Source organism: Ilyonectria robusta, assembly GCF_021365365.1.
Source record: "Ilyonectria robusta strain PMI_751 chromosome Unknown BGZ61scaffold_5, whole genome shotgun sequence".
Taxonomy (NCBI): Eukaryota; Fungi; Ascomycota; class Sordariomycetes; order Hypocreales; family Nectriaceae; genus Ilyonectria; species Ilyonectria robusta.
The window spans coordinates 523,392-537,368 of NW_025764439.1; the positions used below are offsets into that span (position 1 = coordinate 523,392).

General features: G+C 56.4%; 5 protein-coding genes across 5 annotated transcripts; all 5 read left to right on the forward strand.

The window, feature by feature from the left end:
• The first annotated feature begins 1,259 nt into the window (after positions 1-1,259).
• BGZ61DRAFT_179488 (transcription factor TFIID-domain-containing protein) lies at positions 1,260-2,578 on the forward strand. Its single transcript, XM_046237671.1, has 5 exons — positions 1,260-1,303; positions 1,511-1,808; positions 1,868-1,955; positions 2,005-2,419; positions 2,470-2,578. Exons 2-5 carry the CDS (start codon positions 1,564-1,566, stop codon positions 2,484-2,486), a joined length of 765 nt encoding a protein of 254 aa, XP_046107371.1. The 5' UTR covers positions 1,260-1,303; positions 1,511-1,563; the 3' UTR covers positions 2,487-2,578.
• A 1,133-nt stretch (positions 2,579-3,711) lies between these two features.
• Positions 3,712-5,130, forward strand: BGZ61DRAFT_346355 (FAD dependent oxidoreductase; the record flags this gene model as incomplete). Its single annotated transcript, XM_046239871.1, has 1 exon — positions 3,712-5,130. The coding sequence occupies one exon, from the start codon at positions 3,712-3,714 to the stop codon at positions 5,128-5,130; it is 1,419 nt and encodes a 472-aa protein (XP_046107372.1).
• A 262-nt stretch (positions 5,131-5,392) lies between these two features.
• BGZ61DRAFT_515442 (coatamer subunit protein) lies at positions 5,393-8,102 on the forward strand. The gene has a single exon (XM_046252243.1). The coding sequence runs from the start codon at positions 5,468-5,470 to the stop codon at positions 7,847-7,849; it is 2,382 nt and encodes a 793-aa protein (XP_046107373.1). The 5' UTR covers positions 5,393-5,467; the 3' UTR covers positions 7,850-8,102.
• A 69-nt stretch (positions 8,103-8,171) lies between these two features.
• BGZ61DRAFT_179552 (uncharacterized protein) lies at positions 8,172-8,986 on the forward strand. Its single transcript, XM_046237672.1, has one exon. The coding sequence runs from the start codon at positions 8,494-8,496 to the stop codon at positions 8,953-8,955; it is 462 nt and encodes a 153-aa protein (XP_046107374.1). The 5' UTR covers positions 8,172-8,493; the 3' UTR covers positions 8,956-8,986.
• A 1,692-nt stretch (positions 8,987-10,678) lies between these two features.
• BGZ61DRAFT_491729 (uncharacterized protein) lies at positions 10,679-13,736 on the forward strand (the record flags this gene model as incomplete). Its single annotated transcript, XM_046250464.1, has 3 exons — positions 10,679-11,800; positions 12,404-12,407; positions 12,616-13,736. 3 exons carry the CDS (start codon positions 10,679-10,681, stop codon positions 13,734-13,736), a joined length of 2,247 nt encoding a protein of 748 aa, XP_046107375.1.
• Between the last annotated feature and the right edge of the window lie 241 nt (positions 13,737-13,977).

Below are 13,977 nucleotides of genomic sequence, written 5' to 3' on the forward strand. Positions count from 1 at the left end.
CGTCACCTCCGTTGGTGCGGTCGTCGGCTTCGCTGGCTGGGCTGGGCTGTCAGAGTCTCGTCGGCGGCTCTGTACCAAGCATGTTGCGGTGTGGATGGTGTCGGTTGACGTGGTGGGTTTGTTTGACAAAAGAGAAAAGAGGGAGGGACAGCAGGAAATCCAGGCGGCAGGAGAGTGGTGACGACGAGGGACGAGCACCTGCGTGCAGCTGATAGCGCGCTCAGCCACCCTGCTGGGAGCCTTTGGACAACCCACTCTTTGAGGCCAGAGTGGCCAGAGTGGCAAGCCGAGGTTTTTCTCCAGCGCTTGCAGCACGGTTTGTAGCAGCCCAGGGCTCCATGAGTACCAAAGCGCCGCTTGCGGTTACCATGGTACTGCAACCCGCCCACTGCTATCGAGGTACTTCAGGGGCTTCAGGCCCGGACTGGGGTGCATGGTTTAAAAAAAAGGAGATAAAATCACATCTGATGGGGCCTGCGATTGGCTGCCTCTGCGCTAGCGCAACCACTAGGGTCCGCCAAGCCTGCCAGCGCCGACGCCACAGCCAGTGTTGTTGCCTAGGGTGTCCTACCTGAGCGGGCGCAGCCAAACTTATAAAAGGCCAGCCCTCCCATCGCTCGCTGGCTTCGAGAGGATCGCGCCGAAGTCTTGACCGACGGCCCTTTGTACCTACCACCCTCCACCACACTCCTCCACACTCCTGGCCTTACCTAATAATTTTTTTTCCTCCTTCCCTTTCCGCCCACGACGTCATTCCCTCATCTGGACAGACCACTGTCTGCGTCTTCACCCTAGACATTTGACGCAGCTCGTCTGGCAGGGCACAACCTTCGCTCTTTTGTCCTCTCGTCTCTTACTGTGTCGTCCTCCTGGCGCACGTGAGCTCGATTCCCCCTCATCGGAACGAAAGGATCCGGTGCCCGACATCCCTTCCGACATTGACCACAGAACTGAAACACGTTCGTCGTCGTCGTTCCTTGCCCGCAATCGACCCCGTTGCCTCGGACCAAGACCCGGAAAGCGAACGCCGTTGTTGCAATCCCCGTCGCCGTTGTCAGCAGGTCGCTTGCGTCTGTAGACCGAATAAAAAGAAAGTTGCTGTGAAGTTAAGAAGAGGTGATCGAGTCGCAGCTGCTGGTGGCTCATCCAAGCGACATCCATCCCGAACCTACCCAGCACATTTGATTCGTGCTCCGACCTTCACCGCCTGGTGTTGAAGAATCGAAACAAAGGCACCTGGTCAGTCTAGGCAGCTTTCTTGTAGGGGAGACATTCATTTGTTCATCTCCGACGCGCTTGGTAGGTCGCCTCTCTGTCTCTGAGTCACTGCACTGCACCGCCACCTCACCGCCTATAAAAGGGCCATTTCTCCTCCATTCCCTAAATTTCTCTCCTCCATCATCGGTGCACAGCACCTAGATTCCATCACATCGCCTACCCGACCTACCTTGCTTGGTAGGGCGCGTCTGCAGTCGTCAAGACAAGCGATGCTAACGCGATAGTTGGCTAGATCTGTTCGGCGCCCATAACCTCCGTACGCGTCCTCCGATACCGATCCCGATCATGGAAGGCATTCAGACGCACCCGTCAAACGCGGCGCAAGCCAAGGCCTTCACTGCGCCTGGATCGCTGTCGTTCCCCGGGGCTACCAACGAGTTGACACCGCCGCTCGCCGTCAACGGTGATGGTGTCGAGCGACCTGTGCTCAACGGCCAGCAGGCGGCAAATGGGAATGGGGTGACTCCCGCGACCCCAGCTGCGACGCCTGCCGCCAACCAAGGACCCAGTGGCATTACTCCCACTCTGCAGTATGTATCCTCCTGAGTTATTTTTACTTGCTCAGTGAGGCTGAACTCGCAACTTTAAGAAACATTGTGGCAACAGTCAATCTTGACTGCCGCTTGGACCTAAAGACGATCGCTCTGCATGCCCGAAATGCGGAGTACAATCCCAAGGTACACTCTCCGCGTCCCGCTGCTCGACACCAGTTGCTAACCTCAACAGCGTTTCGCCGCCGTGATTATGCGTATCCGAGAACCCAAGACCACGGCACTGATCTTCGCCTCTGGCAAGATGGTTGTGACTGGTGCGAAGTCTGAAGACGACTCCAAGCTTGCGTCAAGGAAATACGCCCGCATCATCCAGAAGCTTGGCTTCAACGCCAAGTTCACCGACTTCAAGATCCAGAACATTGTGGGCTCCTGCGATATCAAGTTCCCTATCCGACTTGAAGGCTTGGCATCCCGCCATCACAATTTCAGCTCCTACGAACCCGAACTGTTCCCTGGTCTTATCTACCGCATGATCAAGCCCAAGATTGTGCTCCTCATCTTCGTCAGTGGCAAGATCGTCTTGACTGGTGCCAAGGTCCGAGAGGAGATCTACCAGGCTTTCGAGATGATCTACCCTGTGTTGCAAGGTATGCTTTCATGGTGGACTAGAATCAAGGAACATGCTAACTCTTGCCAGATTTCCGTAAGGTTTAAATACCTTGATTTGCTGGAGGCCGAACATGTGTCGACCAAAACTTTGGACACGCCCAGGCCACAGCGCACTCCCAACTCCTTAATGCTATTAGCGAACTGGATAGTGTATCCGGTATGCGGCATCGCTTCTTCTCAACTTCCTCCACTAATACCCGACAAGAAGCGATTGCTATCAACACTCTCATGGCACCAAGCCTTCCTTTTTGAGAGAATGACTCTGTATACGTGAGATTCAAGGATACCGGACGAGACAGGCGGGACTGCAGTATGTAGTGCCGCGCCGAGGGAGTCGGGAGGACTGGGCAGAGTTACCGACAGGATAGTATCGGGCCACATGAAATCTGCATAATGGGTTACCCCCATCACCAAGTGAGCAGCACTGTGGCGCCGGCCGAGTCGGGTTTGGAGTCGTGAGCATTAGAGGTTGGAATCATACTTCTATCATGGAGCCAAGATAGCAAGGCACGTGGTATGCGTTGCCTAGTTTTAGCCTCAAATGCCACCTTAGTTGTCCAATATTGAATCCTTGCCTGTGATGGTCGTGATCGTTTGCCTGAGTTGAGCTACACATCGTGTCACTTTGTCCCTCACGTGGCTAGCAGAACCTGCGGTTGTGTACGAAGTCAAGTTCAATGGTATTGGCAACTCCCACAAATGACGATTGATAGCCGTTGGACAACCAAAAGAATCCTTCCAGAAGGTAAACACTCAGCCTCAGAGCGCTGTATGCGTAAGCCAGGGCGACTCAGCAAGCCATGAAGGCCTAAGGGGACTCCCCCCACATCTATGAGAGTCGACGGTGATGTAACACGCACGAAGCATCACGCCAGTACACTTCCTACCTACTCAGTCATAGGGGTCTTAGTACTGAAATATACGTATTGACTGTACTCCGCTGTGGAGTGGGCACCCTACACCCGAAGTCGTCAAACCTGTGCCAGCTTTCCTCATCAAGGTCAACGAAGCTTTGCAGGATTCTGCCCCATAACTCCACGGACGTAGCCTAGCCCCGATTCTCGGCATGTCTGCTAGACACTAGACGCCCTAAACCGATCCCATGCGCCGCTCCCATCGGCGACCGCCGTGATCGGGATGTGGGAACCAACTAAAAATTCAGCGGCACTGTGATTAACGTCGTTCGATTCTCCCCATATCCTGTAGGAAAACTCATTGCGAGTCTTGGTCCATTGCTTTTTCTCGATACGTGTACCGTCCAGCTCACGCAATGGCACGCGCTCCCTCGTCAATTCTTATCGTCGGGTCCGGCGTCTTCGGCCTAGGAACGGCCTACGCTCTCACCCAGAGGCCCTTGTTCGACAACACGACCATCACCGTGGTGGATTGTGCTGATGGCCAATTCCCCCCGGAGGATTCTGCCAGTGTAGACTCTTCTCGAATCATCCGGGCAGACTACTCAGACCGCGACTACGCTGCCCTTGCTGCTGAGGCACAGCAGCAATGGCGGCAGCAGGCTGATCACGAGGTCGGCGGTGAGGGACGATACTCAGAATCGGGATTGCTCCTGTGCGCCGATACCCCTCCTAAGGACTATTCGTATAAGAAGTGCGGCATGGATTATACCAAGGAGAGCTGGAAGAACGTCATGGAGATCGCCAAGGAGACGGGCTTGCCCCAAGATAAGATCCAGCTGCTGGAGAGCACCCAGGCCATGCAGAACTTCCTCAAGACCGATGGCCACCCTGGAGATTGGGGTTATATCAACAACCTGTCCGGATGGGCCGACGCGGGAAAGGGAATGAAGTGGCTCTATGAGAAGACCAAGGCCACCGGCAGAGTAAACTTCGTCGACGCCAAGGTGGAGGAGCTGGTGACGGAAGGCGAGCAGGTAACTGGTGTGAAGCTGGCCGACTCGAGGGTCTTTAAGGCTGATGTGGTGTTTGTCGCCGCTGGTGCTTGGACGGGCTCCTTGGTCGATCTGCGAGGTCGGTCAGAAGCCACCGGACATCCAGTTGCCTATGTGGCCATCAGCCCAGAGGAGGAGAAGGCCCTCGAAAGGCTTCCCGTTGTTCTGAACCTGAGCACCGGTCTGTTCGTCATCCCCCCGCGAGACGGGCTTCTCAAGTTCGCCCGCCACGACTTTGGCTACGTCAACCCCACCACCATCACGCGAGCGCTGCCTGTCTCGCACAAGGCCAAGCGGGAGACCTTCCTCGCCTCGCAACCCTATACCTCCCGCGTCGATGCTTCAGACCCCTTCCCCGCAGAGGCCGACCAGGATCTGCGCCGCGCACTGACCGACCTGATCCCAATCCGGGGCTTGGAGAACCGGCCGTGGAAGAAGACCCGCATCTGCTGGTACGCGGACACGCGAGACGGCGAGTGGCTCGTCGACTGGCACCCGGGCTGGAAGGGCTTGTTTATCGCGACTGGAGACAGCGGCCACGGCTTCAAGTTCCTGCCCAACCTGGGCGACAAGATCGTCGACGTGCTGCTGGGCGAGGGCGGCAGGTTGGCCGAGAAGTGGCGATGGCGGGAAATGCCCAACGACGGCGCCGGACGAGAGACGGACGGCGTCTACAAGGGACTCATCACTGAGGATGGTAGCCGCGGAGGCCAGATGTTGGTGTTGAAGGACGAGTTGGCTAAGGGCAAGGCCCAGAACATTTTGAAGGCGAAGCTGTGAAGAAGGCTCAAAGAAGGTCCCCCAATGCGGTCACAGGCATTGTATAATCGAAATTTTATCTACGTAGCATTGAATTGATTTCTCTAATTTCAGCCTCAAAGCGTTGTTCAATCAGATGTTGTCCCGGCGCCGAGACACATGCTGAGAATTTCTGCGTAACCGTCGATCACATATGCATGTATCGAGGCGTATGCAACAACGAGCTACTGGCAAATGCGCCCTCGCGGTTGCGACAGCTCTCCTACACCTTACTTACCCGCGACAACCCCCCTCCGCCCTCCGCTCACCACGCGCAAACACCGGCGATGCGCTGACGCAAAGGACACATTCGACCACTATGTCCCCCGACAAGGGATTTTCCGAGTTCCCTGACCTCGAGGCCAAGCTCCAGAAACCGACCAAGCAGTCAGCGTTCGAGCGACAGAAGGCCGAGGCCGAAGCGAAGCGCCTGCGCGAAGCTGCCGAGACCGCAGCTGTCTACAACGAGTTTGTCAAGAGCTTCGACGACGAAGACGATGGCTACGGCGCCTCGAACCGCTCCGCGCCGCCACGGCCGCGTCCGGGCTTCAGCGGCCCGTCTCCGGGTCCCAGTGCTGGCAAGCGACACTTTGGCACGTCGGCGCTGAAGAGCGGCCCGGGGAGTCTGGGGCCGCCGCCGGCGTCGTCGTTTGGCAAGAAGCGCTCGTTCCAGGACTTTGCGCGGCCCCCGAGGGAGAAGGGAGGACTGAGCTTCGAAGACGGCGGCAACGGCCCGCTCTCTGTGCCGAAGGCTTTTCACTCAAGTGACGATGAGGATGGCGACCCGGCGAATCGCGCCGAGGAGAAGGCCGTAGCAAAGCCAACGCTGCGCCTGTCAAATATGCCCCCCGGAACGTCGCCAGCAATGATCAAGGCGTTGATCTCCGAAAACCTGACCGTCGAGAACGCCAAGATTGTACCGCCGGTTGGACCAGGAAGCTCTGAGAGGAAGTGTACCATTTCGATTGTGACGCTGGCACAAGACACACCCGCCAACGACATTGACGCGGCTGTTAATGCCCTCCAAAACCGATACCTAGGCTACGGATATTACCTCTCTCTCCATCGACATCTTTCTTCTGCAGTTTCCAGCTCAGCCGTGCTTCCTAACCTGGGCTCTTCCTCTTCCTCGTCGTCACACCCATTTGGAGCCAAACCTGTGGAACAACCGTCGGCACAAAAAAACGCACCTGCTCAACAGGGCTTTCACCGAGGGTTTGCGCCTCCAACCTCGTACGCTCCTCCCGGGGCGGCCGTCAGCCGGACCAATCTCCTGCATGTACCCGTGAAGCCGCCACAGGACGTGCGAACTATCCAGCTGATCAGCAAGGTTATTGAGGGCGTTCTGGAGCAAGGCCCGGAGTTTGAGGCACTGTTAATGACAAGGCCTGAGGTGCAGCGAGAAGAAAAGTGGGCTTGGATTTGGGATGCACGAAGTCAAGGCGGTATTTGGTATCGATGGAGGTTGTGGGAAGTTGTGACAGGTTCCCAGATGGCGCAGAGGAAAGGCAAGTACGTGCCACTATTCGATGGTAGCCATGCCTGGAAAGCCCCTGAAAAGAATCTCAACTTCGAATACACAACCAAACTTGAGGAGTTTGTTTCAGATTCAGATTATAACTCATCTGACGACGAGGAATTCGAGGAAGATGGAAAGCGGGAAAACCAGGACGGGGAAGCGGAGAAGACGTTCCTCAACCCGCTAGAGAAAGCCAAGCTCACACACCTTCTCGCGCGGTTACCGACGACACTATCGAGACTGAGGAAGGGGGACATTGGCCGAGTGACGGCCTTTGCCATCACCCATGCCAGCCGTGGAGTGGATGAGGTGGTGGACACGATTGTTTCCAATGTTACAAAACCGTTTGCCTTGACGGGCGCGAACGCAGAAAAGAAAACCGAACCCAAGGAGACGCAACAAGGCACTGGGCAAGACGAATCAACTGCGAGCGAAGGCACTGACATCAGTGCTGCGAGCCTGGTGGGCCTGTACGTCGTGAACGACATCCTGTCATCCTCCGCAACGTCAGGCGTCCGGCACGCATGGCGGTTTCGTCAACTTTTCGAAACGGCGCTCAAGGACCGCAACGTCTTTGAGACGCTAGGTTTAATGGCAGAGAAACTGAAGTGGGGTCGCCTACGAGCAGAAAAGTGGAAGCGAAGCGTCAACCTAGTGCTTAACTTGTGGGAGGGATGGTGCGTGTTTCCCAATGAGAGCCAGGAGCTATTTGTGCAAAGCTTTGAGCACCCGCCGTCGTCGAACGCTGGAGAGAAGGAAGACAATGGAGAGAAGAAGGGGAAGTGGAAGCTTGTAGAGGCATCGCAGACGGGCGAGGGACATGATGGGGAACGCATGCTGCCCGTCTCGGTGGAGGAGGCTGACGTCCCCGGGGAGTTGATCAACGACGATGATATTGACGGGGAACCGCTTGAAGAGGAAGATGTCGAGGGTGAGCCGATCGACGAGGACGACATCGAAGGCGAGCCCATTGAGGAGGATGACATTGATGGGGAACCGATGGATGAGGATGAAGCTGTGGGGACAGAGCCACCTCAGCAGCCTCCAAATCCCAAAGAAACCACAGGGCCAGGACCGGAGACTATAGAAGAGCCATCACGGGCCGGAGGACCGCCACCGCGGAAGAGGATGCGTGCAGTAGATATGTTTGCGGACTCTGACGACTCGGATAAGGCCCCATAAGAGCAGACATGGCGTTGGGGAGTATTGTAGCATATTAGACGAGATGAATATCACGAAGATACCTCAGGGTGAATATTCCTCGATGTCTTGTCCAACTAAGAACCGCTAGTTGAGTGGCTTGTTTAGTTGGGATCTGCAAGAGAGAGAGAGATGGTTGGGTGTATGCAACGATGTACGGAGGGCCCTTCCAAAAGTCTTATCCATAAGAAGTAAGTCCTAATTATTAGGTTAGATAATAAGTATACTAAGTACTTCCTGATTTCTATAGGCCCTAAAGGATAGCAGGCTACAGCACACAGCAACTGCTATATCCTGATCAGCAGCATGCTACTCCTGAAGTGATAGCGGCTGTTTAACGAGACTGTGACAGCTTTATATATCTCAGGTAACCGACAGGGATAAATGGATATGATGTTACTAGCGCTTGGACAAGACTTTTGAAAGAGCCCTCCGTAGGATTTCACTAGGTTGGTGTTTCTTCACAGGGCTTAGTCGAGCGACGTAGAAGGGGTGCGTGCTGAGACGCTCGAGCCGCATCTGTTTCTGGAAAGGCAGCTTGTCTTAATGGAGAAATAATTCAAGCGGAAACGAACCTTGAGGGAGAGCCAATGGAGTACCGGTAGCGCCGGGCGGTCGTAGGCCGAATGGACTCCCAGCTTGCTGACGAGAAGCGACGCCACCGTTGGTCGTTGGGGCGGCGTGATGCGGCACAAGTGGAAAGCTGTGAGCCTCTGATCCCATGGCATGCACTGGCGGGAGTCATGGCAGAGGGCCCATGCCCATGGCGGATATTGGGAGGGGACTGGGCCATGGATCATGGATGGCCATGGATGTCGGTGGTGGTGTTGAGGCGCCGTGGGCCAATGGAAACTTGCTCACTCGGCTGGGTTGGCCGGATGGAGACGTTGCGGTTCGGTTGCAAGGTGGAGAGGCGCAAAAGGACAGACGAGAAGAGGGAGGGGAGAGCTGAGGAAAGACGAGAGGAGATGAGGGAGGATGAGAAGAGAGAGAGTGTGCTTATGTGCGTGTCGCCTCGTCGGGATGATGCGCTCGTCAGATCGGCAGCGGTTTCATTGTCCGTTAGCAACAGAGTTTCCGGCGGTTGAACGGGCGAGGACACGGCCGAACCGCCGGGGAAACGCTACCACATCGGCGGCGGAGGTTTACCTATTGCGTCAACCTAGGCGTTAGGCTCCGAGAGGAGCGTGCTAGGGGCTGCGATTTGCTGGACATACTGAGGATGGAGATACGAGAGCCATGCTCCAATGAGGCCGGCCTGGGCTGTTGGATGCTGCTAGAGCTGGCTAACAGCGCGCCATCGCCAAGGGACGCCAGACGCCGGACCCGCCAAAGGGAGCTGTGTGTTTCGCGCTGGAGTTGTTGGAGTTGCGCCGGAACCGTGTCGGAACTGCACTGAGAGCCGCATGATCGGATTGCCTCAATCGCGAACCCGTCGTCAACCAGCAAGCTTTTGGCTGGCCTGGATTGGATGCCGTGCAAGTGCCTACTCGGGCCTAGCCGGTCCCCTGGAGAATTGATAGTTGACCCCTCGCATGTGGGGTGGGCCTCGCGAATAGGGACTCGAATCCCGGCACGCTTGGCTGCGTTTCTTCGTGCAGAACACTGCAGAGAGACATCAAAAAGAGGCGAGCGGGAGTGGTGGGAGTGGTGGGTGTGATGGATGGTCCGCGTGGGTGGGTGGGCGGCTTAGTGGATTAGTGGGTTAGTGGGCGACTCTCCTCTCATGCTGCTCCTTCCCGCGCTCTACGGCTGTCACTCACTGTTGCTCGTGCTGCTGAGAATAGCCTGGTCTGAGTTCTGGCTTTGTAGGTTTTGCATCGTTCCGCAACTCCAACAACCTCCCACTTTCACATTCTCTTATTCTCGCGCTTCACGCCCTTGCGCTGTGCTTTTGCCGTCGCCTTCTGTCGCCTTTCCGTGCGCTTTTGCCGCCGTCGACTCCTTCAGCAATCCACCGCCGTTTCACGATTCGCGCCGCTTTGGTCGCTCCTCTGCCATCCCGCCCACCAACTTCTCGAGTGCCGTCGCCCGCACTCGGCCACCCGGTCGTGCCCTTTCATTCTTCAAACAAACAAACCACCAAAGCCTCCGTCGCTGTGAGGATTGGGCCTCTTCACCGGGTTTTACGGCGCTCTTGATCGTCGCCGCACGTCGTCTATCCATGTGCCGCCGGCTCTCGCTACCTTGATGTTGACCCGGGACGCTCGTCGACACTCTTTACTCTAGGCTTCAAGTGCGGCTCTGAGCCCACCACCACCATCCGAGTCGCCCTCATCCCTCCACATTTTGTCATCCGTCGCACGGGTCCAACGACCCCAATTTCGCCATGCCTCTTATTAATGGCCTGAAGATGGCCTGGTATGTCTCGTCCCATCGTGGATTGCTGTGCCTGGTGCCCTCATCCATGTGAATATGTTACTGACCGTGACGCTATCTAGCGAGCCCTGCATTCGCGGCCATCGCTCAACCAAATGCACACACGCCAACGAACGATTGATGGTACCCGTCCGGAAACCAGGTCGCCCCCTGAGTACCTGTCCTCACCCAGTATCTCGCCCATGCTCCTGCGGCCAGGTCACCGCCGCAATTCCAAGGAAGCAAAAGTGTCACTGTGGACCTAGCTCCTCCGCATCTCCCCACGTCAAGACCGAGGAAAGCGACTTGTCCAAGGACACGACCCCCCAGAGCCCCTCCAAGGCCGCGAACCCATCCTACCGAATACAAAAGACGACCACCAAGAATGGCGTGCAGCCTTCAAGTCGAAGGCAGTCGGTTGACCCCGTTGCACTTGAGAGGATGGACCCGAACATGTTGAACATCATTCCCCCCTTCGCCGGTGTGCCGCCAAAACCACCGGTTCCCATGCCCGACATGTCGGCCTTTGGTGCTATGGGGATGGTCTCGGCCGACACGCCTTTTGGACCCATGGTGTATCCTATGTTTCCGCCGCAGATGCCTCCTCCTATGATGAGCCCGGATACTCCAAATGGCATGACTAATGGGCATTCTCCGGTACTGACAAATGGCCATGCGCCAGCCAAGGGCGACAAGCCAGCTCTCAAGGTCGGCACTTGCTGTGGCGGTGGTAGCAATGTTGTTGCATCTCCTCCCCCGACCGCCTCTTGCTGTAGTGGTGGCGGGAGCAACGGTGTCGCGTCCCTCCCTCCGACTACCCAGTCCTCGACGACGGTACCGAGCCCAACTGTTCCAAGCGAGAGGAAGACCAAGAGCTGCTGCTCTTCTGGAACCAGCTCACCAAAGGCCGATGCGAAAACCGACGTGTTGCCCACATCCGAAGTCCCCACGCCGAACGGCCTCATCATGTCCCCCTACCAAGCGCCCATGGTCATGCCGAATGGCATGTACCCGTACTACCCCCAGCCAACCATTTTTACCTACCCGCCTCAGTATGGCTCCTATCTACAACCTCTCCAACCCGAACAGTGGCGACAAGTTATGGCTTCGATGACATTTGCCGCACCGGGCACAATGCCTGCTCCGTTTGCCATGCCTAACGCCGTACCATACCAACCTCAGGGTCCGCCTCAGTCAGCCGCTAGTACATCTCACTCAGCCGCTGGCACCTCCCACCAGTGCACCTGTGGCGAAGGTTGCCAGTGCGTCGGATGCGCAGCGCACCCATACAACGAGGCGACCCAGAATTATGTGCGGTCCGCGTGGGAGAGCATGCTGGATGAACCTCACAGCGCCGGAGGACATGCCCATGGAGACCACGCCCATACCCACGTCAACGGCCATGGCCCTAGAAGTAACGGGTCGTCGACCCCCATCGAAACTTTGAATCTTGACGGCATACCAGTGGTTGGCTCGGCTGAGGGCACGAAGTCGCCAACCGCTCCGCAAACACCCTCAGACGCGGCCTCGGGGATGAGTGATGAACAAGCACTCTCGGCCAGTGATTTCTTCTTCGTTAGCTATCCATTTGGAGACTCGTGTGCAGGCGAGATATCTAGCTGCCCCTGTGGCGAAGATTGCCAGTGTCTTGGTTGTGCGATCCACGATACACAAATACCCGGACCTATCCACACAAATGAGTAACCAAGGGTCATGCCAAGTCACTACAAGATGAACGTCAGAGCGTCGATAAGAGAGAATAAAGGGACAAGGTTTTGCTTTAAATATAAGGGACAGAACATTATAAGTATCATTGAGAGATGTGGGATAGGCAGGTTGTTTGCAATTAAATGATACCCTTCCAGAGCTATGGAATCAGGACGGAGGTCGCCAGGCGACCAGTTACCAGCAGGGAAGCGCCTCCCAAAGAGTGCTGGAGAAGAATAAAAAGCCTACTTCTACAACTACCTACCAAGAGTTATAAACTGTTTGCGTTTGCTCGTGTTTATCCCAATCCATCCTCCTCGGGCTTGTGAGCTCCTGCTGCACGATGAAGCATGGGGGGATGTTGATTTTAGTGAACAGTCTTCTTGTAGAGCTTCCGAATTCCAGCATCATAACATGAAAGGTATTGCAAACCGGCGATTCCTTAATGACTTGCTTTTTTTGTCTCGTGAGCTTCGTAGGTAGCAAGAATGTACCACTTTGGTTCTTCACAGCGGAGTTGAAAAGTGGAGCGCACTGTGCGGTTCCTCTCCCAGCCAAGTCAACAATAAAACCTTGGGACCTGCTGAGCTTTCATGAGCTTCGCCAGGATCTCGCCAAAAGCCTTCCCCAACAAGGAACCGCTCCTCATCGATTAAGCCGCATATTTCGGAATCTTCTGACAGACCTGACTTATTCAATGGACCACCGGCATAATTCTAGCCACCGGGAGCCCCGTCGCGAGCATCGTTCGCGCGAATGGAGTGAAAGGGGAAGCCAGGATCGCGACTCACGTCCAAGGGATTCGCGCTCGCGCTCTCCCAAGCGAGCCAAGACGTCTTCATCGCGACGCGATAGGCCTTCAGAAGAGTCGAGTCGTCACCACAAATCATCAAAACATCGCTCTTCTCACAGGCACCGTGAACATGCCAGCCGCACAGCCGATGCGAGGGTGAGCGCCGACTTGCCGTTTTCGGCCAGACAGTTGTCCAAGCTCGACTTGGAGACTTTTGAGCCGGTGTTCGCCAACTACCTCAGTCTCCAGAAGCAGAAGGAAATTGAGGACATGGATGACCGAGAGGTCAAGGGCAGGTGGAAGAGTTTTGTGGGGAAGTGGAATCGGGGTGAGCTGGCTGAGGGATGGTATGACCCGGAGATGTTTGCGAGGGCCACTGCCGAGGACTCGGGGTACTCCCGAAGGACGTATTTGAAGGCCAAGGATGATGTGGGACACGACATGGACAACGACATGGATAACGACAATGGAGAGCAAAAGCGGGATGGTAGCGACGAAGATGACGACTATGGGCCTGTCCTTCCTACCTCAGCCTCTAACCGCCGCTCCGGCCCCGGCATCCCTACGCTCCAGGACCTCTCCCTCCGAGCCGAGCTGGACGAAGAGGACAAGGAAGCCTCCATCGCCGCTCTGCGCGAAGCCCGCAAGGCCGATCGGACCCTCCAGAAGGAGCGCCTTGACGAGCTGGTCCCCCGCGCGGAGGCCGGCACGCGGGAGCGCAAGTTGGAGAAGCGACAGATGGTCAACGAGAAGATGCGCTCATTCCGAGACAAGAGCCCCGGCATGGAGGCGGGCAACGAGCAGCAGATCATGGGCGGCGGCGACTCGATCGAGGAATACAAGCGTGCCAAGCAGAACGAGCAGCGGCGCAAGACGGAGCGTGAGATTCGCCGCGAAGAGGTGGACCGGGCCAAGAGGGAGGAGATGGAGGAGAGGCGAAAGGCGTGGAAGGAGAGGGAGGATGGGACGGTAGGGATGCTGAGGGAACTGGCGCGGCAGCGGTTTGGTTAGCTATGGGAGCCTTTCACTACTACGGATGCTCTATGGGGAGTCCCGGAGCACTATTGTTTTTGTGGTTGTGAAGGATGACATTTGGCGTCATTGCGGATGGGGTTTTCGATGGTACGCTTGCTTGCTGTTGGAGGAGTTGGTGGTGACAACAGCCCTTTTGGCGCACTGTGGGAGCGGCAATTTGGCCCACTCCGATCAAAACTCTTCCACGACATCAATGACCGGCGGGAGAAGTCATTTC

Excerpts from the sequence above, each read along its gene's own strand:
- BGZ61DRAFT_179488 (XM_046237671.1), top strand. The coding sequence starts at position 1,564 with ATGGAAGGCATTCAGACGCACCCGTCAAACGCGGCGCAAGCCAAGGCC. Across the intron at positions 1,809-1,867 it reads GGCATTACTCCCACTCTGCA|AAACATTGTGGCAACAGTCA; the intron begins GTATGTATCCTC and ends CGCAACTTTAAG. Across the intron at positions 1,956-2,004 it reads ATGCGGAGTACAATCCCAAG|CGTTTCGCCGCCGTGATTAT; the intron begins GTACACTCTCCG and ends TAACCTCAACAG.
- BGZ61DRAFT_515442 (XM_046252243.1), top strand. The coding sequence starts at position 5,468 with ATGTCCCCCGACAAGGGATTTTCCGAGTTCCCTGACCTCGAGGCCAAG.
- BGZ61DRAFT_179552 (XM_046237672.1), top strand. The coding sequence starts at position 8,494 with ATGGACTCCCAGCTTGCTGACGAGAAGCGACGCCACCGTTGGTCGTTG.